The sequence below is a fragment of the Pseudophryne corroboree genome, chromosome 11 (assembly GCF_028390025.1).
Source record: "Pseudophryne corroboree isolate aPseCor3 chromosome 11, aPseCor3.hap2, whole genome shotgun sequence".
In the NCBI taxonomy this organism is placed as follows: Eukaryota; Metazoa; Chordata; class Amphibia; order Anura; family Myobatrachidae; genus Pseudophryne; species Pseudophryne corroboree.
In genome coordinates, this window is record NC_086454.1 from 295,884,904 (window position 1) to 295,911,534 (window position 26,631).

The 26,631-nt window shown below is 44.7% G+C and overlaps 1 protein-coding gene across 2 annotated transcripts in view; it reads left to right on the plus strand.

Moving 5' to 3' along the window:
* LOC134969490 (polycystin-1-like protein 3) overlaps positions 1 to 24,105 on the plus strand; it is a 258,914-nt gene extending 234,809 nt beyond the window's left edge. For both annotated transcript variants that reach the window (XM_063945475.1, XM_063945476.1), the window contains one exon: positions 23,798 to 24,105. In XM_063945475.1, coding sequence (XP_063801545.1) covers positions 23,798 to 23,914 — 117 coding nt within the window. In that variant the 3' untranslated portion in view covers positions 23,915 to 24,105. The remainder of the gene's footprint in view (positions 1 to 23,797) is intronic.
* Positions 24,106 to 26,631: the final 2,526 nt, after the last annotated feature.

Sequence of the window (26,631 nt, forward strand, 5' to 3'; positions counted from 1 at the left end):
CAGCATCTGCCTAACCTGAGAAGAGGGTTTATATAGCAGGTGCTGTCCACGCCCCACTCAGACCTCACAGACTGTGAGCACAAAAACCAGCACCGGATCCCCTGCCGTGCACAGAGCCTGTAACCACTGCACAGCAAAAGACCCGAACCGGAGTATCAGCTATGCTCAGGTTACTCCGCTAGCACTTGTCTCCCGGTTGCCATGACGACGTGGCAGCACAGAGCAGGAGACCCTAACAGTACCCCCCCCTCTGACGAGGGGTCAAAGAACCCCTACCACCGGGTTTATCGGGGAACTGCGAGAAGAAAGAGCGTAACAGTCTGGGGGCATGAAGATCACAACTGCGCACCCACGACCGCTCCTCCGGGCCATACCCCTTCCAGTGCACCAAAAATGACAGCCGACCCCGAACCATCTTGGAGTCAAGAATCCTTTCAACAACAAACTCCCTCTGGCCACGTATCAGAAGAGGGGAAGGTCTTCCACTGGAAGAAGGATTACTAATCGCCCGTTTTAAAAGGGAACAATGAAATGTTTTATTGATACCCAAAGAACGGGGTAGATCTAACTGAAATGCCACCGGATTGATAACCCTAGTGATCTTATAAGGACCGATGAAGCGGGGGCCTAACTTATGAGATGGCTGTCTCAACTTCAAATTCTTGGTAGACAACCAGACGAAGTCTCCTAATTTGAAGCTGCAGGGTCTTTTCCGCTTATCAAAAACCCTTTTGGTCACTAATGCAACAGACACAAGGGCTTTCTTCACTTTCCTCCAAATACTTCTAAGGACCGAAACCACAGAGGAACCACCAGGCGTGGAGTCCTGGGGGTCAAAAGAATTAGCCTTAGGATGATGCCCATACACACAAAGGAAGGGAGATCTCCCTGTAGCAGAGTGAGCCGCGTTGTTATAGGCAAACTCCGCCATGGACAGATGAGCAACCCAGTCAGTCTGACACTTGGAGACATAACACTTGAGGAACTGCTCCAAGGACTGGTTCACCCTTTCAGTCTGCCCATTAGACTGCGGATGGTAGCCTGACGACAAGCTGACAGAAATCTGGAGATCGGAACAAAATGCCCTCCAGAATTTGGCCACAAACTGGGATCCGCGGTCAGAGACCACATCAAGTGGCAACCCGTGGAGGCGCACAACATGCAGCATAAATAATTCAGACAGGCATCTGGCCGATGGCAGCCCAACCAATGGAACGAAGTGCGCCATCTTCGAAAACCTGTCAACGACAACCCAGATGGCTGTCATCCCCGAGGATTTGGGCAAGTCCACCACAAAATCCATTGAAATGTGGGTCCATGGCTTAGATGGAATAGAGAGTGGATGTAATGGGCCAACAGGATCCCCTCTAGGAGTCTTATTTCGGGCACAGATGTCACATGCCCGAACCCACTGATCCACATCCCTAGCCACCGAGGGCCACCACACCGTCCTAGATAGCAACTCCCGAGTTCTGGCAATACCCGGGTGACCTGCCGACTTCTTGGCATGGAATTCCAGGAACACTCGCTGTCTTAACCTAGGAGGCACAAACAAAAGACCTACCGGAAGGTCTGGAGGAGCCTGCTCCTGTGCTCTAAGGACTAATGACAAGAGGTCCTGGGTAATGCCCACTTTAATACATGATGGGGACACAATGGGCAATGGCTCCTCGGTGGTCTCCTGGATTGGAGCAAAACTCCGCGAGAGCACATCAGCCTTGATGTTTTTTGACCCAGGGCGATATGTTATCAAAAAATTAAAGCGAACAAAAAACAAAGCCCATCGTGCCTGCCTGGCATTGAGGCGTTTCGCTGACTCTAAATATGCCAAATTCTTATGGTCGGTGAGAATTGAGACCACAAACTTAGCCCCCTCAAGCCAGTGTCTCCACTCCTCGAGTGCATCCTTAATAGCCAACAATTCCCGGTTACCCACGTCATAATTCATCTCGGCAGGCGAAAATTTACGGGAAAAGTAAGCACAGGGATGAAGGCGATTATCAGACACCCCATCTGAGAGAGCACTGCCCCAATACCCATCTCAGAGGCATCCACCTCCACCACAAAAGGACGCTCTGGATCTGGGTGTCGCAGCACCTTGGCCGAGACAAATGCCCTTTTGAGACGGGCAAAAGCCGCTTTGGCCTCACAAGACCAGTGAGCAACATCCGCCCCTTTCTTAGTGAGTGCCACCAAGGGCGCCACTATAGACGAAAATCCAGCGATAAATAGTCTATAAAAATTTGCAAAGCCCAGAAAACTCTGAAGCGCCTTCAAACTAGTGGGCTGCACCCAATCCAGGACTGCCTGTACCTTGGAAACCTTCTGGGGAGATAATATATCCTAGAAATGCGATTTGCTGAACTTCAAATTCGCACTTCTCCAGCTTCGCCCCAAGCCGGTGGTCTCTTGAGTTTCTGGAGGACTAAGCGTACATGCTTCCGATGTTCCTCCAGGGAATGGGAGAAGATTAGGATGTCATCTAAGTATACAACTAAGAATCTATCCAAATATTCCCTGAGCACATCGTTCATGAAGTCCTGGAAGACTGCCGTGGGCATTACAGAGCCCAAAAGGCATCACCAAATATTCATAATGCCCTGAGTGGGTATTAAAGGCAGTCTTCCATTCATCCCCCTCTCTTATTCGGATTAGATTGTACGCACCGCGTAGGTCATTCTTAGAAAATATGGTGGCAGTACGAAGCTGGTCAAACAAGACCGAAATGAGAGGCAGTGGGTATGAGTTTTTAATCGTGATACGGTTCAATTCCCTGAAGTCGATGCAGGGTCGCAACGAACCATCCTTTTTACCCACGAAGAAGAACCCCGACCCAACTGGAGACTGTGAAGGTCTGATAAATCCCTTAGCCAAGTTCTCCTGAATGTACTCTGCCATAGCCTGAGTCTCAGGACGTGACAGGGAGTACAACCTGCTCTTGGGAAGCTTAGCATTCGGCAACAAATCAATGGCACAGTCATAGGGGCGATGGGGAGGTAGTACCTCTGCAACTCTTTTGGAGAACACGTCCGCAAAATCTGCATAACATCCTGGCAATCCTGGCAAACTTAGCTGTGAAAGCCTGACTGGAAGGCTCAAGCAACTCCTGAAACAATCAGTACCCCAACTAAGAATCTCCCCAGAGACCCAGTCAAATTGAGGATTGTGGGCCCTTAACCAGGGTAACCCCAACACCAATGGGGCAAAAGTACAGACAGTCACATAAAAGGACAATTTTTCAGAGTGTGTGGCTCCAATAAACAAAGAAATCTGGCTAGTGCAAGAGGTAATTTTACCCTGGGATAATGGTTCCCCATTTAACCCACAAATCTCAATTTCCGATGCCAAGGGTACTAAGGGAACAGAGTGTTTCAGGGCGAATTGGCGGTCCATAAAAACCCCGTCGGCCCCACTGTCCACAAAGGCCTCAGTCTTGACAGTTTGACCGAGGATCTTCAAGGTCACCGGAATGATAAAAGTCTTCTTGGGAAATTCTGACTTCTGGCCTGACAGGATATTTTCCATCACCCTCAGGCCCTGAAGTTTTCCGGCTTTTCTGGGCATGATACTACCACATGACCTTTATTCCCACAGTGCAAACATAACCCCTGCTGTCTCCTCCGCGTCTTCTCACGCGAGGAGAGGCGGGTAGCCCCAATCTGCATAGGCTCCTCGGAAAATTCCTCAGAGTCTGAGGTTCCCTTGGGAAAGAAGGAAACCTCGGTCTCCCTTTCAAGCCTGCGCTCTCTCAGCAGTCTATCCACCCGAATGGATAACTGCATGAGCTGATCCAAGCTATCAGGCAAGGGATATTGTACCAGTTGGTCTTTTAACTGGTTAGAAAGACCTCTTCGGTACTGGTGTCTCAGGGCTGGGTCATTCCACTGGGTATCATGGGCCAACCTCCGAAACTCCGTACAATAAACCTCAACTGGCCTTCGCCCTTGCTTAAGGATCGAAATCTGAGCCTCGACTGGGGCCGTCTTGTCAGGGTCATCATACAACATGCAAAAAAGGAAAGAGCGCAAATAGACTTGAATTATTCCATATTTATTATATCTAAAATTGCACATACACCAAAATTAGTTTAAACTATACCAATTGGCAACTGGATTTAAAACAACTTAGTACTTTAAAAATATATTTCATAGCATAGGATCCCTAACACTCGAATATCCTTATGGTTCCACTCAAGTAATACCCTACTGATTACCAGATAATTTTCACAGGTGTCCTTTAGTGAAATCAATGTAGAAAGAGTCCAAGAATGGTGAAAGACCCTTATTTATATCCACCAGTCACGTCCTGTGTGATAATACATGTATTTATACCGTAATCATGGTTATTGTTTCTTTTAAGAAAGAATTGAAACAGTTAATGTAGCAAATATACTGATGCTTCAGGTAGCTAAAAGTCAGTTTGTAAAGCAGGCTTTATCTCATATTGCAGCCTCTCTAGAGCGTCTCCGTCTGCCGCTCTCTACCTTAATCACTTATTGTGTTCAGAGCGGTTAGGCTTACCGCTTCCCGAGAGTTTTGGTCCACGGCGCCGGGATTGCGCGCACCGCCTGGCGTGTCCAAGGTGATTGTAGCTGCGGCGCCTGTGTTCACCTCTCAGTGCCCGGGCACTGAGAGGTGAACACAGGCGCCGCAGCTACAATCACCTTGGACACGCCAGGCGGTGCGCGCAATCCCGGCGCCGTGGACCAAAACTCTCGGGAAGCGGTAAGCCTAACCGCTCTGAACACAATAAGTGATTAAGGTAGAGAGCGGCAGACGGAGACGCTCTAGAGAGGCTGCAATATGAGATAAAGCCTGCTTTACAAACTGACTTTTAGCTACCTGAAGCATCAGTATATTTGCTACATTAACTGTTTCAATTCTTTCTTAAAAGAAACAATAACCATGATTACGGTATAAATACATGTATTATCACACAGGACGTGACTGGTGGATATAAATAAGGGTCTTTCACCATTCTTGGACTCTTTCTACATTGATTTCACTAAAGGACACCTGTGAAAATTATCTGGTAATCAGTAGGGTATTGCTTGAGTGGAACCATAAGGATATTCGAGTGTTAGGGATCCTATGCTATGAAATATATTTTTAAAGTACTAAGTTGTTTTAAATCCAGTTGCCAATTGGTATAGTTTAAACTAATTTTGGTGTATGTGCAATTTTAGATATAATAAATAAGGAATAATTCAAGTCTATTTGCGCTCTCTTTCCTTTTTTGCTTGTTTACTCTTGTCAAAGTCAGAAAAATATCACGATGCACACTGCCATATTTGCACCTCATACAGGTCCGCGCTGCGCATGCGTGCGCTCTCCCGTGCGTGCGCATACTCGCTGTTGCGGGCACCCGCGGGCGCGCAGTATGTGCATTTACGGTAGAGTTCATGTGTTCGTAGCGTGCGACTCAATCGTTACATATTTTCACTATATAATGTATTTTGTAGATTATGGTCCCTTTGATAGAATCTGAAAGTTTAGTTAATGTAGCATGTTCATAGACAGAGAAATCCCTCTTTGTTTGATACGAAGGGTCAGACAGGAGTAATACAGTGGTGTTTAGTATCCATCGGAAGAGTATTTAATTAGCAATATTCCGGTGTTGGTTTGAAGCGGATTAATCGCTCGTGCGAATAGTTATGGACATAAGAAGTTTATGTCCATTTACTATTATTTGCACTTACTTATCCATGCGGCGGGAAACCCAGTTTCCCACCCACCTGAGCAGTTGGAAATCGTCACAGCCCACCTGTATCAATCAACCTATGACCTTTTGTTATGATGCGAGGAGGAATTCCTGTGTCCAATGAACAATGAGATTGTAGGGACCATTGAATTGTATTGTGTGTGGGGCATAAATAGACAAGCCGATCACATCCAGCTCACTCTTCAACGGTTCTCATTGCTGAAAATCGGGAGCTGGATGTCCAGAGGCGCATGCGATCGTTCCCCTTGTGCATAAGTTTTCTCCGCAATCATATTGTCTTTCTTGTTATTATGGGCCATATCTCTCTCTCTTGTCCTTTTTCATTAATTTTCCCTTAAAACGTAAATTGTATTGTATTTACTGTGTAGTTATCTGGTTAGTTAGTCTATGTTATATTGTAGTGTATGACTTGTAATTGTATTATTCTTTTTCAAGTATAACATTCATATTAGGCGTTAGACCCTAAGCACGGTATTTGTGTATTTCTTATAGTGTTAAGTATTCTCAGAGCTTCGGTGACGCTCGAACAGCTTTTAAGTTAATAAGGTTACACGGTGTTGCATCTACACTCAATCTCTGCACCAAGGTTTACTGCATAATACACTGTTTTATGGTATAGTTACAAAGGTTTAACATTGTGAGCGTCTGCGCCGCTGGTGATCTCCTCGTGGTCTCGAGCGTTCGCATCGCTATAGCAAATCATTACGTTAGTCGGCAGCCAATAGTGTGCCTGCCTGTGATCTCTTGGCCGTGAGCGAACGTGACGCTTGAGCGTCTCGACCTCGGCTAAGCGATTGCTACGCAACGTGCGTACCCTTACGGTATTCCATACGTCAATAGCGTACAGTGTTCTTAGGCCTCTTAAAGGGTTTTAAATAAGATAAATATTTAGCTTTATCAATTGGCGGCTCGTCCTGTCCTTCACATATCTCTGCTAGGTAATTTCAGCAGACATTATCCAGCAGCAAAGGGCGGGAGGTCATATTCCTCGTAGTGCTGTTTGGATAAGTGTCTGTTTCGCTTAGTAAAGGGTGCTGAAGGAATCCGGAACCGGAGGTAAGAACAAAACGCTAGTGTCTTTTAAAACTGTTTATTTCTATCTTGCGTACGCACGCACATATCTGCATTTCTTTTCATTCGTGTATTTTCATATATCACTCTCCTGTTTGCCATTTTATAATTGATAAAACGTGCTAAGAGAGATTTGTCGCTATTTCATAGTTAAAGTGTAAATGTAATATATAAAGGGATAAAGTGTAAAGCCCACACGCAACTCTACCTAAGGTATAAGGAGAGATTGGTGTGTTGCGCGGTAGACGATCGAGGATCATCTACATTGATAAAACGTGTTAGTTGTGTTGCGGTGGATATTTGCTTTGCGTACACGTGTCTCTAACAAAGGGTGAGACTCGCGTACGCAACTCAAAGGCCGACGCACGCAGCGTAAATTACGCAACGGAGCGTCCGGGTACGCCCAGGTAACTCAAATCACACGATAGTGTTATTGCAACAGGCGGAAAGGTGGCAACGTGGTAAGTAGCGCAAGTCTATTTTAGTGTCCGAAATTTAGATTAACAGATCCTTCTCCAAATTCACAACACATCTGGTCTAAAGAAAATTTCTGCGCAGAAATAGAAACAAAAGTGTACATGTGGTGAGTGAGTGTTTTGTATATATAAGTTTATACAATTTTCCAGGTTGAACCACAAGAAGTCGAGTTCTCGCAGAGGTACATACATGTAAGTGACGTGCATGGTGGCTAGGGAGGCATCTCTGGTTAAACATAAAATTTGAGCAGTAGAGTATAGTAGACCAGGAGGTCATACTACAGACCAGGAGGTCCAGGTACAGCAGACTAAGAAGTCTGCCATAAATAAGAGAAAAGGGCACAACCCAGGGGGTTGGTGCAAAACCCATATAGGCCAATAAAGCTCTGGCTGAAGGAATTCGCAGCCGAAATTTTCGATTCCACTGGTCGCTCAGTACATAAGATTAGTTGCTTATGTGCTGAACGATTGTACCGCACGTAATTGTGTACATTAGTTAGTCTGACCAGTACCATTTGTGTACGAACCCGGTCGTAAAACTATTTGTACACTCTGATGTGATTTGTGTAATTTTTTATTTTTTTGAAGGGAAGTTCGCTGGTCACTCAGGAATTGTCCAACAACCAATAGTTACTGGAAAGAGTAAGTGTTCTGCGGATATCCCTCGCATGTTCCAGTAAATAGAGGTTCATAGGGGCCCTGGGTCGAGTACGCCAGCGCTAAGGCAGTGTGTAGGTCGTATTGGTCGGCGTGGGCGAGTGAGTGGGGTACTCGGTAAACCACCACCGTCAGCCTATCGTGAACATTTTGGTTTTTGTAAGGGTTCGCTGAAGACCCTGATTGAAGGTCAGAGGTGGTGAAAGCAACGCCTGCAAGTTATGGGGGCCAATTGTTCAGGAAGGGGGCAATCAACCTCGGTTCGGGTTGATTCAGTAAACCAACCAGTCGGTTCGGCAAGGTACGTAATGTGTGAAAAATATGGTTCACATACAGAGGTTTTATGTGATGAATGGGAGAGAATGACAGTGCATGACGGGGAGAAATTCCCAAGAGTAGGTAGCTTTAGCCCAGAAGTGTTGCAAAATTTAAGGAGGAGGATATGTCTCTTTAAATCAACAAAGAGACGAATCCAACATTATGATTATTTGCAGTTATGGCAACAGGAGGGTGAAATACAGAGAGGATTGGCTCTGGCGGCGGGATCTAATCCTATCAAGAAATTGATAGCGACGGCCCCGCCGCCACCATACATATCAGGAGAGAAATTGGTTGCGGAGAATGACGCATTAGGGTGTAACAAACAAACACTTAGCAACCTTGTAAATGTTAATAAGTTAACTAATGCAAGTATTAACCCGTGCAAGTTGTACCCTGTTTTGAACTTTCCCCAGGAGTGTGATCAAGAGGACGAATCGGCAACAATATCAGCGCTCTCTCTAGCAGCCACCATAGCAGAGACAACAGTAGGCACGGCTCCACCCACGAGATTAGTAACAAAAGCCCCTAGCGGAGGGATAGGTGAGGTCGTATCTACAGGTAAGTACGGCACCATACACTACGCTGAAACCATTTCACCACAGGCTGTAGAACCTACACAGAGTGATGTTAGTAAACTTAATCCTGTTAGGGTAATAGCAGTGCCAAATGGGAAAACTGACACGACAGGAATCACACCTGTTAGGAACATTGCCATGTACAGCCCATTTTCCCGAATGGAATTAAGAACCATAGTGTCAGAATTCCCTGACCCTAGGAAAGACTTAGTTGCTAGCCAGAAATACATCAGAGACCTAGGGAACACTTTAGAGCCCAATAACAAAGACTGGCAGGTATTGCTGAGGGCATGTTTACCCTCCAATGTCGACGCAGCTCAATTTTTAGCTGACTGTGGATTAGATCAGGATGTACCTCTTACAGATGTGTACAACAAAGATAACGTAAAAAGAATAAGTTTACAGTTAAAGGAGTATTTTCCAGCTGTAGTTAAGTGGAACAAGATTTTCTCCATTAGACAGAAAGAGTCAGAAACTGCTGCAGAATATTTTCACAGGGCATTACTAGAAATGGCAAAATACACAGGTATAGAGGACATTAAAACAAACATAAACCATCGAGAAGTAGCAGTATCTGTACTAATGGATGGTTTAAAAGAGACATTAAAGACAAGGGTACAGACCACGCAACCATGTTGGCGAGGTCTGTCGGTGGCTACTTTGAGAGAGGCTGCTATTGATCACGACCGGAATATCACCCGACACAGGGAGTCACAAGGTGATAAGTTAATGGCCGTAAGTATACAGGCTCTGACCACAAGGCAGCCTTTGTATAAATCACCAAACCCTGTGGGTAAGTCAAATGTGGTAACTTGTTTTTCATGTCATAGACAGGGACACATGGCACGAGACTGTAGAGTGAAACATTCACAAAACTCATATCAACCCCCTAGACAACGACACGACACACGACATTGGGAGCAGGGTCCGCAGAAACGGAGTTATGAGCCACATGCAGGGGAAACAAAAAGATATCCCCCGAACAGAGACTGGCAAGCCTCTGGTAGTTCCCATTTAACCCCTTCACAAGTAGTTGCTGCCAGCGGGATTCAGGGAGGTCACCATACCCAATAGGGGTGTGGCCATACCTGGAATCTGCAGCCAGTAAAATTGATTGCAAATCTTGGAAGTGAACCCGAAATTGCAATCAATGTAGCTGGTAAATCATTAAACTTTCTTGTAGATACAGGGGCGGCCAAATCAGCGATAAATTCGACAGTGGGCATGAGAACCACTGGTAAGACAATTCCAGCCATAGGGGTAACAGGAGTAGTCCAGCACTACCCTGTTAGCAAACCAGCCGAGATTACAGTAGGGCCTTTACATACCAAGCATTCCTTCTTGCTGGCTGCATCGGCACCGACTAATCTCCTGGGAAGAGACTTATTGTGTAAAATGGGGTGCGTCATTTATTGTACTCCTGAGGGTGTATTCTTGGACATACCTGAGAATCACGCTCAGGAAGTGCAAGACATGTTAGACTCCCCATCAAAATTAATGTCACATACCATTATGACAAATAGGACCCCATCCCAAGTAGAAGAAATGACATCCCAGATACCAGAGTCACTTTGGACTAAAGACGGACAAGACACTGGATTGATGGCAAACGTAGCTCCAGTAGTTGTACAAGTAAAAGATGGTAGGATAGCTCCAAAAATCCCACAGTACCCTCTGAAGCCAGAGGTGGAGTTAGGAGTTTACCCAGTAATAGAGCGCTTGCTACAACAGGGCATTCTGGTAAGAACGTCCAGCACTGCCAATAGTCCCATCTTCCCTGTGAAAAAGAGTGGGGGGAGGGGTTACCGGCTAGTGCAGGATCTAAGGGGGATTAACAAAATAGTTGAGTCAGTTCCCCGTAGTGCCAAATCCAGCTGTCATCCTTATGCAAATCCCTCCCACTGCGAAATTTTTCACTGTTATTGACCTCTGCTCCGCTTTCTTTTCGGTACCTCTGCACCCTGACAGCCAATATTTGTTTGCATTCACATACAGAGGAGTCCAATACACATGGACTCGATTACCACAAGGTTTCATAGACAGTCCAAGTATATTTTCCCAGGCTTTGCACGATTGTTTACAGTCTTTCCAACCAGAGAGTGGATCAGTATTAATACAGTACGTGGATGATCTACTACTGTGTTCTGATTCATTGGAAGCATCCCTGAAGGATACGAAACAGCTCCTGTTTCATCTTTCAGACACAGGACACAAGGTTTCCAAAGACAAGTTGCAATTATGCCAAACTAAGGTAAAATATTTGGGACACTGTCTAACACAAGGACTGAGACACCTGACCGCTGATAGAATTCAAGCAATTAGAGACATGACTCTGCCACAAACCCAGCAACAGATCAGAACATTTTTAGGAATGTGTGGGTATTGCCGTAACTGGATCCCAGGGTTTTCCATTCTAGCATTACCTTTGCAGGAGATGGTTTCCTCAAACAAACCTGATCGGATTTCGCATACAGACGAGTCCGAGATGGCATTTGAGAGACTTAAACAGTGCCTAACGCAGGCACCAGCATTAGGTATGCCAGACTATGGGAAACCCTTTGAGCTGTACGGAACAGAAAGTGCTGGTTGCGCGGCAGGCGTCCTAACCCAAAAGCACGGTGATGCCAGCAGGCCAGTAGCATACTACAGCGCTCAGCTAGACACGGTAGCGCGATCCCTCCCCACATGCTTGCGAAGCGTTGCTGCGATAGCATTGCTAGTAACGAAAAGCGAAGATGTAGTGCTAGGTCACAACCTCACAATTCATACACCACATGCAGTGTCAGCCTTGCTAAATTCTGCCCAAACCAGGCACGTCTCATCAGCGCGGTTTACAAGATGGGAATTGGCACTAATGGCCCCCGTAAACATCACCATAAGGAGATGCAGTGCATTAAATCCTGCAACATATCTCCCAGGTGTGCCTGGACAGGCACAAAGGGTGGAGGATGAGAGTGGTGGGGAAGGAGAATTTAATACAAAGGAGGACACACATGATTGTATGGAATATTTGACCCAAAATTTTACCGCAAGGCCTGACATCAGTGACAACCCACTGGAAGATGTAGATCTAACTTTCTACACGGACGGTAGTTGTCACAGACAGTCAGACTCGAGAGACTTGTGTACTGGATACGCAGTCGTAGATGACCAAGGCACCATAGAAGCGGAACCGCTAGGCCCACCTCACTCAGCCCAGGTTGCTGAACTGGTCGCCCTAACCAGAGCATGTGAATTGGCTAAGGGCAAATCAGCCAATATCTACACCGATTCTAGATACGCATTCGGGGTAGTCCATGATTTCGGAGCCCTATGGCGCCTCAGAAATTTCATGACGGCAGCTGGTACACCGGTAGCGCATGCAGCTCACATCAAAAGGCTTCTAACAGCGATACAGGAACCCGACAGAGTGGCTGTCATCAAGTGTAAAGCACACACATATAGCCAAGACCCAGTATCACTTGGTAACAGCCAAGCAGACGAAGCAGCTAAGTTAGCAGCTGGGACCCCCAGACAGACAGACACCACACAACTGATGGTATTTAATACCATCAACACACAGAAGCTGTGTGAGATGCAAAAGTTGTGTTCCACACAGGAAAAGGCAGTCTGGAAGGCAAAGGGATATGGCCAGGAGTCCTCAGGACTCTGGACGGATGGACAAGGTAAACCGGTGGCCCCCAGAGCATATCTTCCATGTTTAGCTGAGGCAGCTCACGGGCTGACTCATCTGGGCAATGAAGGAATGTGCAAGCTGGTAAGAGCATATTGGTGCGCCCCAGGATTTTCATCTCATGCAAATAAGAGAGCAATGTCATGCCTTACATGCTTGAGAAAGAATATCGGAAAGGCAATACCAACAGAACCATCTCATATCCCACCTACAGGCGGTCCTTTTCAGGTAATACAGATTGACTTTATTCAATTACCCCCTTGTCGAAATTTGAAATATGTACTTGTTTGTATAGATGTATTCTCAAATTGGGTCGAAGCATTTCCTGCGGCCACAAATACCGCCATGTTTACTGCTAAGAAAATTGTGCAGGAATTTGTATGTAGATATGGTATCCCTAGAATAATTGAAAGTGATAGGGGTACCCATTTTACAGGTGATGTCTTTCAAGGAATGTGTAAGTTGATGGGAATTGATAGCAAGCTGCACACTCCATACCGTCCACAGGCGAGCGCGAAGGTGGAAAGAGTGAACAGCACTATTAAAAATAAACTGAGCAAAGTTATGGCAGAGACAGGATTGACATGGCCAGAAGCTTTACCCATTGTACTGTACAGCATCAGAACCACTCCCAGGTCCCCTCTTAATCTGTCTCCCTTTGAAATCTTGTTTGGTCGACAACCGCATGTTATGATTAACCCTCAGGATGATTTGAAGTGTAACAATGAAGTGACTGTAAAGTACTTGATTAACATGAGTAAACAGCTAAGGAATCAAAATGATAATTTGAAGTTGGTGACTCCTGATTTACCAGATAGTAATTGTCATGACATTGAACCTGGGGATTATGTAATGATACGGAATTTTCTACGCTCAGGTTGCCTTATTGACAGATGGGAAGGACCATACCAAGTCTTATTGACTAGCACTACAGCATTGAAAGTTGCCGAGAGAGAGACTTGGGTTCATTTGTCCCATTGTAAGAAGGTTGCTGATCCAGAGAGGTCCCGTGATAAGGAACAGACGGTAGAGGAAGTTGTATCACTGGAGTGTCTGTTCCAGGAGGACTGAGGCGGCACCTAAGCATTGAGAATCACAAGATCAAAATCAGTTGTCGATTCCCTGTTCCCTTTTATTGTTTTTCTCCACTTCCCATCCCCCCTCCCTCAAATTATTTTTCCCCCTTCTCATTCTTCTTCGTTTCCTCCTATAAGATGGACTTGCCCCAAGAGACTGTGATCCGGATTTTCCTGTTGACCATGATGTTGACCAGAGCAGTCTGTTCCGGCGAGAGTACCATGGAGGTCGAGAGAGGTTCTGGAATGGGTTCTGATGACAGAGATGGAGGCGTAGTTTTCCGAGAACAACATAATCAACAAGCAAAGGCGAGTATCAGAAAACGATCCGATAGCATTGACCATAGAAGGAATTGTGAAGGATTGTTAGCTGAAGAAAACTGTATCTGTAGGCTCTGTGACAATGTAGTTGAGGATGGATGCATTAAGAAATGCCAATCCAGTTTTAATATCCACATGGACCGGCATCCCTTGAGTGACTATCACTCCTTAGTGGGTAGTGTGCTAAATCAAACAGATTGTTGGGTATGCTCTCAAGTACCTCAAGGTCATAGCAAATCAGGACTAGTACCATTTCCTTTAACGATAGGGGAGGTACTTGAGCTAAGTGGTGGGAGGCCGGTGGACAGGAGGTTTAATATCTCCAGTCCTCCTAGTTTGAAGCTCCACCAATATCATGTGGATAGATCCCTCATATGTTTTAACATTTCCAATCCCCGAAAGCCGGGAAATTGGGAAGTGTCATGGAGTAACCAAACCATGACCTTTTCATATAGAGCAGATAGAATGCCGACAGATACAGAGCTTATACGCCACATAGCCAGTAGAGGAAAATCTTTCCGATATAGGTATACCCTAGGAAATAGGATTACGAGAGTTGGAGAGGTATCACCAGGATACTGTGCACATATCGTACAAGCTGATACGTGTACTAGACAGATGGGAGAATTAGGGTTAGGAGATTTCACATGGAAGATGTGTAATATGGTTATGTCCTACTCCGTCCCATATGTTCTCCCCGATGATGCATATTTCATATGCGGGAGGAAGGCGTATAAGTGGCTTGCCCCAAACTCTGAAGGATTGTGTTATATTGGAAAAGTATTGCCTGAAGTAATGACTGTATCACATGCCAAAATGAAAGATATACACCGTGTTGCCCAAGCTCCTTATACTCACACCCATTACGAGCACGTAGTTAAACGGCACCTGATAGAAAGAACAGAGCATCCGGCCTCTGACATGATCCATGAATCCACCGGGATTCAGTTTCTAATCGCGTTAGACATCACTCGCACCGCCAGAGGAGTGTTGAATTATAGATACATATCTGCGCTCGCAAATTTGTTAGACAATATCACAGAAATGTATGATGACACGTTTAGGTATACTGGAAGAGAACTTCAAGCTTATAAAACAGAACTGGTTCAGCATAGAATGATTCTCAATTATCTCACGGCAGTGACAGGTGGATATTGTGTCACACTGGCAACGCAGTACGGCGTGAAATGTTGCACATATATTACAAATAGTACCGAGGACCCGGTCGTGGTCATAGACCAAAAGATGGACGATATTCTCCAACTGAAGTGGGAATTTCGCAGGAGACACAATCTCACTCTTGCTGCTGTAGGTAATGAGCTGACTGGTTGGGTGTCATGGTTGAACCCGCGAAATTGGTTATCTGGTTTAGGAGAATGGGCTCAAGGAGTCATAATGGATGTTGGGAAGTTTCTCCTATGTATCTTAGGTGTTATCATAACGATTGGCTTGATATTTAGATGCGGTCAGGCTTTAACGAAGTGTAAACGAAGTACCAGGGTGATGAGTTTAAGGAGTGAGGAAATTGTAATTCCAATGGATTTGATTTATGACCCAAATGTAGAAACAATGATGTGATGAAAATGCGATTTCTACGGTCCGTTTCTTTCACCTGTTTTTCCGTTTTCTCCAAGGTAAAAAGACCCACTTGGACGAGGAATTTGATGATCCTGTATACAGACAACTGATGGATTAAAGAAGAAGTTTTGACAACCTTATACACAGATATTTGATGAACTTTGCCATAGACCCCCAGTTTCCCTAGAAATGTTAAAATTACGCTAGCCCAACATTTTTGTAAGTCTATGGACATTGACAAAGCTTTTTGCCCACACGCCTTTTGGCAAAAGCACAAAGAAGACTGCATTCAACAGACACCGAACAAGACTTCAACCGACAAATGTTCATTTACCTGACATAGAATACCACTGCATTTACCGTAATTATGTCTTTTCTTCATCTCTACAACCTTCAGGTAATTACACACATAGTCGATAGGGAATACAGGCACAGATATCAGCAATCACATATTCCCCCATTCATGTATCATCAACTAAAATGTGCTCCCCATTTTGTTACAACCACAGCCGAAAAGAGCTCGGTAAAGTTTGACAGCCCATCCACAGACCCGTACCACGGGATAAGAAGGAATTCAAATATATACTTCGCAATGCCTCGAAGCTTGATTTAAAACACGTACGGCACGATGATACATGACCCCCAAACACGGATTCATACACACATGCTTCTGCTATCTCACTAGGCCATACCCTTTTCCTACCTTCTCCTCTCCTCCCCTACCCAACCATGTAAATGTATTAACCCCTGACATATATTTTTCTCTTTTTGAAATGTTTTAGGAAGTGGCAGTTATTGTTGACTGCTAAAGGGTGGACTGTCAAAGTCAGAAAAATATCACGATGCACACTGCCATATTTGCACCTCATACAGGTCCGCGCTGCGCATGCGTGCACTCTCCCGTGCGTGCGCATACTCGCTGTTGCGGGCACCCGCGGGCGCGCAGTATGTGCATTTACGGTAGAGTTCATGTGTTCGTAGCGTGCGACTCAATCGTTACATATTTTCACTATATAATGTATTTTGTAGATTATGGTCCCTTTGATAGAATCTGAAAGTTTAGTTAATGTAGCATGTTCATAGACAGAGAAATCCCTCTTTGTTTGATACGAAGGGTCAGACAGGGGTTACACAGTGGTGTTTAGTATCCATCGGAAGAGTATTTAATTAGCAATATTCCGGTGTTGGTTTGAAGCGGATTAATCGCTCGTGCGAATAGTTATGGACATAAAAAGTTTGTCCATTTACTATTATTTGCACTTACTTATCCATGCGGCGGGAAACCCAGTTTCCCACCCACCTGAGCAGTTGGAAATCGTCACAGCCCACCTGTATGAATCAACCTATGACCTTTTGTTATGATGCGAGGAGGAATTCCTGTGTCCAATGAACAATGAGATTGTAGGGACCATTGAATTGTATTGTGTGTGGGGCATAAATAGACAAGCCGATCACATCCAGCTCACTCTTCAACGGTTCTCATTGCTGAAAATCGGGAGCTGGATGTCCAGAGGCGCATGCGATCGTTCCCCTTGTGCGTAAGTTTTCTCCGCAATCATATTGTCTTTCTTGTTATTATGGGCCATATCTCTCTCTCTCTCTCTCTTCTCCTTTTTCATTCATTTTCCCTTAAAACGTAAATTGTATTGTATTTACTGTGTAGTTATCTGGTTAGTTAGTCTATGTTATATTGTAGTGTATGACTTGTAATTGTATTATTCTTTTTCAAGTATAACATTCATATTAGGCGTTAGACCCTAAGCACGGTATTTGTGTATTTCTTATAGTGTTAAGTATTCTCAGAGCGTCGGTGACGCTCGAACAGCTTTTAAGTTAATAAAGTTACACGGTGTTGCATCTACACTCAATCTCTGCACCAAGGTTTACTGCATAATACACTGTTTTATGGTATAGTTACAAAGGTTTAACATTGTGAGCGTCTGCGCCGCTGGTGATCTCCTCGTGGTCTCGAGCGTTCGCATTGCTATAGCAAATCATTACGTTAGTCGGCAGCCAATAGTGTGCCTGCCTGTGATCTCTTGGCCGTGAGCGAACGTGACGCTTGAGCGTCTCGACCTCGGCTAAGCGATTGCTACGCAACGTGCGTACCCTTACGGTATTCCATACGTCAATAGCGTACAGTGTTCTTAGGCCTCTTAAAGGGTTTTAAATAAGATAAATATTTAGCTTTATCACTCTATATAGGGACGCTAATACCCTATTCTGAGAGCAGCAAATAGCATCTCAACACAGGTTCTATCACAGGCGACTTTCCTTTTTTAGTCATCATACAACATGCCCAGTGCCGTAAAAAAAGCATCAACACTTTTAAGCAACGGACAGTCAGGCTGCAACCCATATGCCCAGACCTGTGAGTCTCCTTGTAGCAAGGAAATCACTATGCCCACCTGCTGAATCTCCGACCCAGAAGACTGAGGCCTAAGCTGGAAATATAGCTTGCAGCTCTCCTTGAAACAAAAGAACTGCGAGCGATCTCCAGAAAAACGATCCGGGAGATTTACTTTCGTCTCCTTAACCCCTGAAGGCACTGCTGCTGCGGGAGCTCCGCCAGCGGCCTGCGAGGTGTGCATTTTAATGGACAAATCATTAAATTGTCGAGTCAGGACCTGCACCTGATCGACCACCTGTTGCAAAGTATTTTGAGGGGTATGCTCCATATTCCCACAAAATTTCAACAGGAGTATTTGGCTGCTGAATATGTTATGCACACCAGTGCCAGCAGGAATGTACTGGTGTCTGAACGGAGAGGGATGCAAAACAAATGAACTCACAGACAGACTGGGGAATATGACATTACATACATAGAAGGTGATAGGGTAACAAAATAAACACAAAGTGAACAGAGAAGCCCAAAGGCTAAGAAACTGGGTGTCTCCCTAGTATTAGGAATGCTCAGATGGAAAGAAGCGAGATGTTGTGATTTAATACGTAGAGAACCCGAAATGCTGTTGCTAAGGGCAACAGCAAAACCCTAAAGGGTTACCAACGGGTGTGGCAGTAAACTCCTTGGTCAGAGATGGAATAATAGACACAAGGAGAGTCTCCACAATCCTAGTCCTCACTTGCAGTGCACTGGTTCAGTTTACTGCCACTAAACTGACACCTGAACACCTTGCACAGTGAGAAAGGATTTTGGCAGGCAAGTCTGAGAATACAGCCGCAAACTTGCTAGGTTCACAGAGTAGCAAAAGAACCCCAGCAGGTTAAACGACTGACTCCAGTCTTACTGCTAGGTCTGGATTGGCAGAGTGTAATACCAAATCCCAAGGCCTATTTGCAGTAAGCAACAAACAAATACAAAGTTTACACAGTACTAGCTAGCTTTCAGCAACTGACTAACCAACAAAGATTCAGCAGCATCTGCCTAACCTGAGAAGAGGGTTTATATAGCAGGTGCTGTCCACGCCCCACTCAGACCTCACAGACTGTGAGCACAAAAACCAGCACCGGATCCCCTGCCGTGCACAGAGCCTGTAACCACTGCACAGCAAAAGACCCGAACCGGAGTATCAGCTACGCTCAGGTTACACCGCTAGCACTTGTCTCCCGGTTGCCATGACGACGTGGCAGCACAGAGCAGGAGACCCTAACAACGGGTTCCGCAGGAGACATGGGCACTAAAAAGAACTTTAGGTATGGGTGTGCACTGGCTCCTCCCTCTATGCCCCTCCTCCAGACCTCAGTTAGAGAAACTGTGCCCAGAGGAGACGAACAGTACGAAGAAAGGATTTTGTAAATCCAAGGGCAAAATTCATACCAGCCACACCATTCACACCGTATAACATGGAATATATGAACCAGTCAACAGTATGAAACAAAACCAGTATCAGTCCAAAACTGATTCAACTGAAACATAACCCTTATGTAAGCAACAACTATATACAAGTCTTGCAGTATGTCGTCCGCACTGGGACTGGCGCCCTGCATCCTCTACGGACTACGAGAAAAAGATTTACCGGTAGGTTTAAAATCTTATTTTCTCTTACGTCCTAGAGGATGCTGGGTACTCCGTAAGGACCATGGGGATTATACCAAAGCTCCAAAACGGGCGGGAGAGTGCGGATGACTCTGCAGCACCGAATGAGCAAACATTAGGTCCTCATCGGCCAGGGTATCAAACTTGTAGAATCTTGCAAAGGTGTTTGAACCCGACCAAGTTGCTGCTCGATAAAGCTGTAAAGCCGAGACGCCCCGGGCAGCCGCCCAAGAAGAACTCACCTTCCTAGTGGAATGGGCCTTAACCGAATTCGGTAACGGCAATCCATTTGGTAAAAATTCTCGGGGCCGTGGCCAGCCCAAATGGCAACGTCTGAAATTGGTAGTGACAATCCTCCACCACAAATCTCAGGAACGCCTGGTGAGGTTGATAAATGGGGACATGAAGGTATGCATCCTTTATGTCTAGAGACACCATGTAATCTCCCTCTTCCAGACTTGCAATGACCGCCCTGAGCGACTCCATCTTGAACTTGAACCTCTAAGTATAGGTTTAAGGATTTTAAATTTAGAATGGGTCTGACCGAACCGTCCGGTTTCGGGACCACAAACAGGATTGAGTAATAGCCCATCCCCTGCTGCAGCGGGGGAACCTTGACCACCACTTGTTGGAGACACAATTATTGAATTGCTGCCAAAACTACCTCCCTCTCTCTATTCCCCATGGTCCTTACGGAGTCCCCAGCAACCTCTACGGAATACGAGAAAAAGATTTACCGGTAGGTTTAAAATCTTATTTTTCCTCTCTCCCTCTTTTTTCTTTATTAGAGACATACATATATTTTATTCACATTTGTTCTCACTCTGTTTTCCAATTACCTCAATTCTGCTTCCCCCTTTCTTTCACATCATCACATAGTTCAACACCACTTATACTTACAATTTAGATCTATTAGAATAATACCTGGAAAGATCCTGTAACAACCTTCCTCTTTTCTTTACAAGAAACACAATCCCTCCCTTTTTTCTCCCATTCAGTATAACCTTCTTTGGGAGGATCCCATATAGGCCCCCATCTATGAGACCTTATGAGTGGGGCCTTTATGATATACTTACCTGTTATCTAATAGATATATTTTTTCTTTAGATCCGATTTAATATCATCTAACGAACATCTTTTCTTGTATCTCAATGACCACAATGTGATAATTGTTTATTTTCGAACAATCTTATACTTAAGTTTGAGTACAGTAGGTAACACCCTGGGGAACACTATGACATTGATACTTATAATTGATTATGAATCTTATATTAAGCACAGGACACAGGGATTAATAATTTTACAGCGAGTTTTATGGCTCTTATATACTTACCTTGGGAATCGGAATGATTTCGGGTTGGACATGACATCATAAGGGTGTCAAGGATTGTATTATTTCAAGCAATCTTTTATATGAACAATATGCAACGTAGTAGAATTTGTATGGATAATATGGAAGACAATAAGTTCCAACAGTGTACAAGCAAGCATATCTGTATATTTAAGACTACATACTTGCCTGAAGATATAAGGTCCATTAAGGGCATAAAATGGTCGTTTACAGATGGCACCAGGCTCTCGAACCGTCCCTGTTGTAGGACCTGATCCGAGTGACTTAATTGATAAAGTGATTGGATTTTTAAAATACCACTGAAGTCACTAGATTGTCGGTCTGTAATAAAATATAACCATCCCAATATGAATATAATATTCCATGGGCATTTGGGTATATTTAAACCTATTTGGCCCATATATGGTCCTTTTCTATGCTTAACAAGATTTATACTGTACATCTTTACGTCAAAAGAAAATGATCTTTGTATAATAAATTTAGTACATCTAAATTGTAGGAATACGTTCCCCGTATGTGTTTGGTACAAAGCATTTAATCGATATGCAACATCTGATGATTATTGGTCAATTATGGTACAGTATATCATTTAATTAACAAATGTTTGCGTTGTCTCGGACTTATAGAATAGGAATTGGAATGTACAAATACATATTATATAGAAGGATCAATAAGGTTTTATTAGGCGATCCGACCTGGGATCTACATCCACTCAGCCTTACCTAACTGCACAATGATTCACTTAGATGTAAGAATCTTTCCTGTCTCCCCGTCGGTTTCTAAAAGGTAAACAGAGTAGTGTTTTGATGCACTGTAAGAACTCCGATCACGTGATCGGACTCTATTTTGACATCTCACTCACTGACTGACGTCGGGAACCACGTGATCGGAGTGGACCGACGTCAGCAGCCATGTGACCAGTGCCCGAACGGGAAGAGAAAGCGCTACTATTGGTGCTAAAACACACATGACTTCTATCTGACACGAGATTGGCTGGAGTCAATCCTAGAAATAATGTTCACGGAAGGCAATCGGGTTCAGCCTTGTTAAAGCTATACAGCGAAACGTGCACGTCGGCGTTTCAGCGGCTTTCCACACTCCCTAATTTATTTACAATGGTGTATAATTTATTTAGATAGAAAGTTTGTCTAGACCCTCATTGACACCCTCTTATATTGAGGTTATTCAAATAAAGCTTAAGTGTCAGGAGTGGCCATTACGGAGTAACACAGAGTGATAAGAGAAAACATATGTGACCTACCCTGATAAGGCTCAATAAATGATGGATGTTATTAACTAACATGTATGGCGTTGTCACTAGCAACAACATTGTGCGGCTAGCTTGAATTTGCAAATAGATGCGCTGTACCCATGACATTGCTCAGTAACAGAATATCCTACATGTTACATTAACTCAGTATTGTCAATAGCTGACCAGCGGCAGCTGCAAATGAAAACTGCGCTTTGTTTCGCAACATAATAGATACAAATCAGCAATCCAACATATACTTTCCAGTTCTCAAGTACAAACCAGTAATACATAAGTGAAGTGAACTGTGCAATAGAATATCGATACATTGTATGAATACACAGCACAAGTGTATCTAGGAAAGTATTAATGTAGCAACACTGTCTCCATACTTACTACTGCTAGAACAGGCTGTCACAATATTTAAACAGCTCTGTATGAAAAGCATAGCAGTAGAGTATCACTGGAAATTGAATATTAGCAACCGCACATGAATTATTGATTTATCATATATGCAATACAAAGGCTGCAAGATAACCATGTGATACATCCCTCCAGCACTGCTTATCCTTATTGAGTGGGTATTAACCCATGGTTTCTCTAACTAAAATCAATGACACATAATGTGAAGTGAATGTGTAGAATTCAACAAAATAATAAAAATGTGCATATTGTATGAATAAAAACATACACTGTATTTGCAGGAGCAATTTATTGTAATAAATGACCTTTCATGTTATATTTCTATAACACCATACAAGAGCTTAATAGAATCAGGGGTCTGGCCACCCAATTAATTTCAGACTCTCAGTATCTCCATAAGGATCTTTAATATAACACCTTGTGGGAGTTATTAGTGGAAGTACCGCTTTTTAAATCTATTCACATTTATTCTAATTCCTTTCACTTATTTGTCTGTATGTGTCTAAGTTTTAAACCTCTGTTTTGCTGTGTAATCCCCAGATAAATGGGGCGATTTAGAAGGCATAAGCATTAAAAGCTAAGTTTTATATAGTTAATATGGTTTAAATGATATTTTGTGTGCCCAACTAAGCAACCACTTTTGGTTCTCCCTTTTTTCTGCTTTGAATTAGAGTTGCAACTGGGCTGCACCCCCACACAGCTAGATCTATCAGCAGATTTACAACAAATTTATTGGGGTCCGCATATAAGATAAGATCTAATCAGTCTATAGATCCTCTAAGTGTGCAGATACATTTTTTCTTTCCTATCCAGACAGTTGCTAGCTGCTGCGCTACCCCGCTCACTCACAGCCTAGGCTCTCTGTCTGTGACGCACTTGGTGCGGTCTAATTTCTTAATGGTATGCTGTACTGGGCTGTACTCAATACTTGACCACCACAGTAGAGATATTTGAACACTGAAGAGAGAACTAGGTGGATGAATAGAAACTGCAGCCACCTGATTGGACAGGGAGTGAGGTTATCCAATCAGGAGCCATGTTCACACCACACCTCCCCGGCAGACTGAATGTCTAGCACGGTTTTAGTCCGCCAGCCACAAAAGCTCATTGCAAGTTGTCCAGTGGAAACCTGTGCTCTGACATCTGCTATTAATAGGAGTGACACCTATAGAAACTTTACAAGCAGGTAGAGGTTGGGGGAGGAGCACCCTAAAGAGTATAACCTTTTGAATAAACAAAAAACCATTTAACAAGAAAAGTGGTTACATAAAATATGTTCTCATACTGTCGCTATGTTCTGCTCCACAGCCTTATGAAGAAAAGGAAATCGTAGACATGGTGATGCTGAGGCTGTCAGGGCTGTTTGGGAAACAGAAAACGACGGAAGAGGCAGCAACAGACAAGGACAAGGACAAAGAGTCGTGAGCAGATATGAGAGAAGGGCAGTCTGATCATCTTATTTATTATTCTACAGTTCTTCAACAGTCACAAATTTAATTAAAGAGCTAATTACTTGCAGCAAATGGGGGTGTTCTGTGCAGTTCCAGTCATCACATGCTGTATGTATGGAATTTAATTAGGTCCATGACCATATAAAAGCAGCAGATCTGAGGATAGCATGGTTGCATAGTGGTCAGCATTACTGCCTCACAGGAGATATCATGAGTTCAATTCCCTACTAATACCGGTCTGTGTGAAGTTTGTATGTTTTCCCAGGGTTGGCGTGCTTAAAAAGCATACTGGTGGCCTAGTTGGCTTCCAATAAAAATGAACCCTACTGTGTGTGTGTGTGTCCATGCAGTAGGGAATATAGCCTGTAAGCAGCACTGGGGTAGGGTATGATGCCAGTTACCAATGTGATGTCAATTACAATGTGTGTGGGCTGTATAATAACCTTTCCAGACAAACTAAAACCCTGTTTTTTTTGCGGCGCACGTGCATTAAACTTGGTCCTGCTTACATCTGAAAGGGTTTCACCCGAGTTGATAGTCCTGGGACTAGCAACCCTGAAACCGACTAGGGTTATTCCTGGGACTAGCAACCCAGGTCAGTGCCACGGCTTATGTGTGACCCAGGTAACGCCTAAAAGAAATTAATTGGCGGGGAGCAGTAGCACTTGGGAGATAACATAATCCCCAAGCACCCACTGTTTGACAGAAGACCCACGTCACTGGAAAAAACTCAGGTCTGGAAATTACCTGGGTAGTCACCCACGTGTGAACAGGAGCAAGTACTGAAAACCCAGGCTTTAACCTGTGCTCAGTGTCCTGGGTCCGAGCTGGCCTACAGCCAGGGTTTAAGTCTGAAAGGGGTGTTAATAACCGTTAATAAGTCATTGGTATATCCAGGTAAGATAGCTACCTAGAATGGATGGACATTCCCTTTACATGTTAGCTACTGTTCTCTATTATCAGTCATTTTAGGCTCAAAGGTGTCTTTCTCTGACGTCCTAGTGGATGCTGGGAACTCCGTAAGGACCATGGGGAATAGCGGCTCCGCAGGAGACTGGGCACAACTAAGAAAGATTTAGGACTACCTGGTGTGCACTGGCTCCTCCCTCTATGCCCCTCCTCCAGACCTCAGTTAGAATTTTGTGCCCGGCCGAGCTGGATGCACACTAGGGGCTCTCCTGAGCTCCTAGAAAAGAAAGTATAATTTAGGTTTTTTATTTTCAGTGAGATCTGCTGGCAACAGACTCACTGCTACGAGGGACTAAGGGGAGAGAAGCGAACCTACCTGCTTGCAGCTAGCTTGGGCTTCTAGGCTACTGGACACCATTAGCTCCAGAGGGAACGAACACAGGCCCAGCCTCGGTCGTCCGGTCCCGGAGCCGCGCCGCCGTCCCCCTTACAGAGCCAGAAGCAAGAAGACATTCCTGGAAATCGGCGGCAGAAGACTTCGGTCTAAATCAAGGTAGCGCACAGCACTGCAGCTGTGCGCCATTGCTTCCCATGCACACCACACACTCCAGTCACTGATGGGTGCAGGGCGCTGGGCGCCCTGGGCTGCAATAATAGTACCTTGCTGGCAAAATAAACACATAATATAGTCATTAAGACTATATATGTGTAAAATCCCCTGCCAGATATACATATAAAAAAGCGGGAGAAATCCGCCGGAAAAGGGGCGGGGCTATCTCCCTCAGCACACTGGCGCCATTTTCCCTCACAGCTCCGCTGGAAGGACGCTCCCCAGGCTCTCCCCTGCAGTTTCCAGACTACATAGGGTAAAAAAAGAGAGGGGGGGCACTAAATTTAGGCGCAATCTGTGTAATATCAGCAGCTATAGGGGAAAAATCACTGTGGGTAGTGTGAATCCCTATATATATAGCGCTCTGGTGTGTGCTGGCATACTCTCTCTCTGTCTCCCCAAAGGACTTTGTGGGGTCCTGTCCTCAGTCAGAGCATTCCCTGTGTGTGTGCGGTGTGTCGGTACGGCTGTGTCGACATGTTTGATGAGGAGGCTTATGTGGAGGGGGAGCAGATGCCGATAAATGTGATGTCACCCCCTGCGGGGTCGACACCTGAGTAGATGGACATGTGGAAGGAATTACGCGACAGTGTCAACTCCTTACATAAAAGGTTTGACGACATAGCAGAGGTGGGACAGCCGGCTTCTCAGCCCGTGCCTGCCCAGCCGTCTCAAAAGCCATCAGGGGCCCTAAAACGCCCACTACCTCAGATGGCAGACACAGATGTCGACACGGATACTGACTCCAGTGTCGACGACGATGAGACTAGTGTACATTCCAATAGAGCCACCCGTTACATGATTACGGCAATGAAAAATGTGTTGCACATTTCAGATATTACCCCAGGTACCACAAAAAAGGGTATTATGTTTGGGGAGAAAAAGCTTCCAGTGGTTTTTCCCCCATCCGATGAATTAAATGAAGTGTGTGAAGAAGCGTGGGTTTTCCCCGATAAGAAACTGGTAATTTCTAAAAGGTTACTAATGGCGTACCCTTTCCCGCCAGAGGATAGGTCACGTTGGGAGACATCCCCTAGGGTGGATAAAGCGCTCACACGTCTGTCAAAAAAGGTGGCACTACCGTCTCCAGACACGGCCGCCCTAAAGGAGCCTGCAGATAGAAAGCAGGAGGCTATCCTGAAGTCTGTATATACACACTCAGGTATTATACT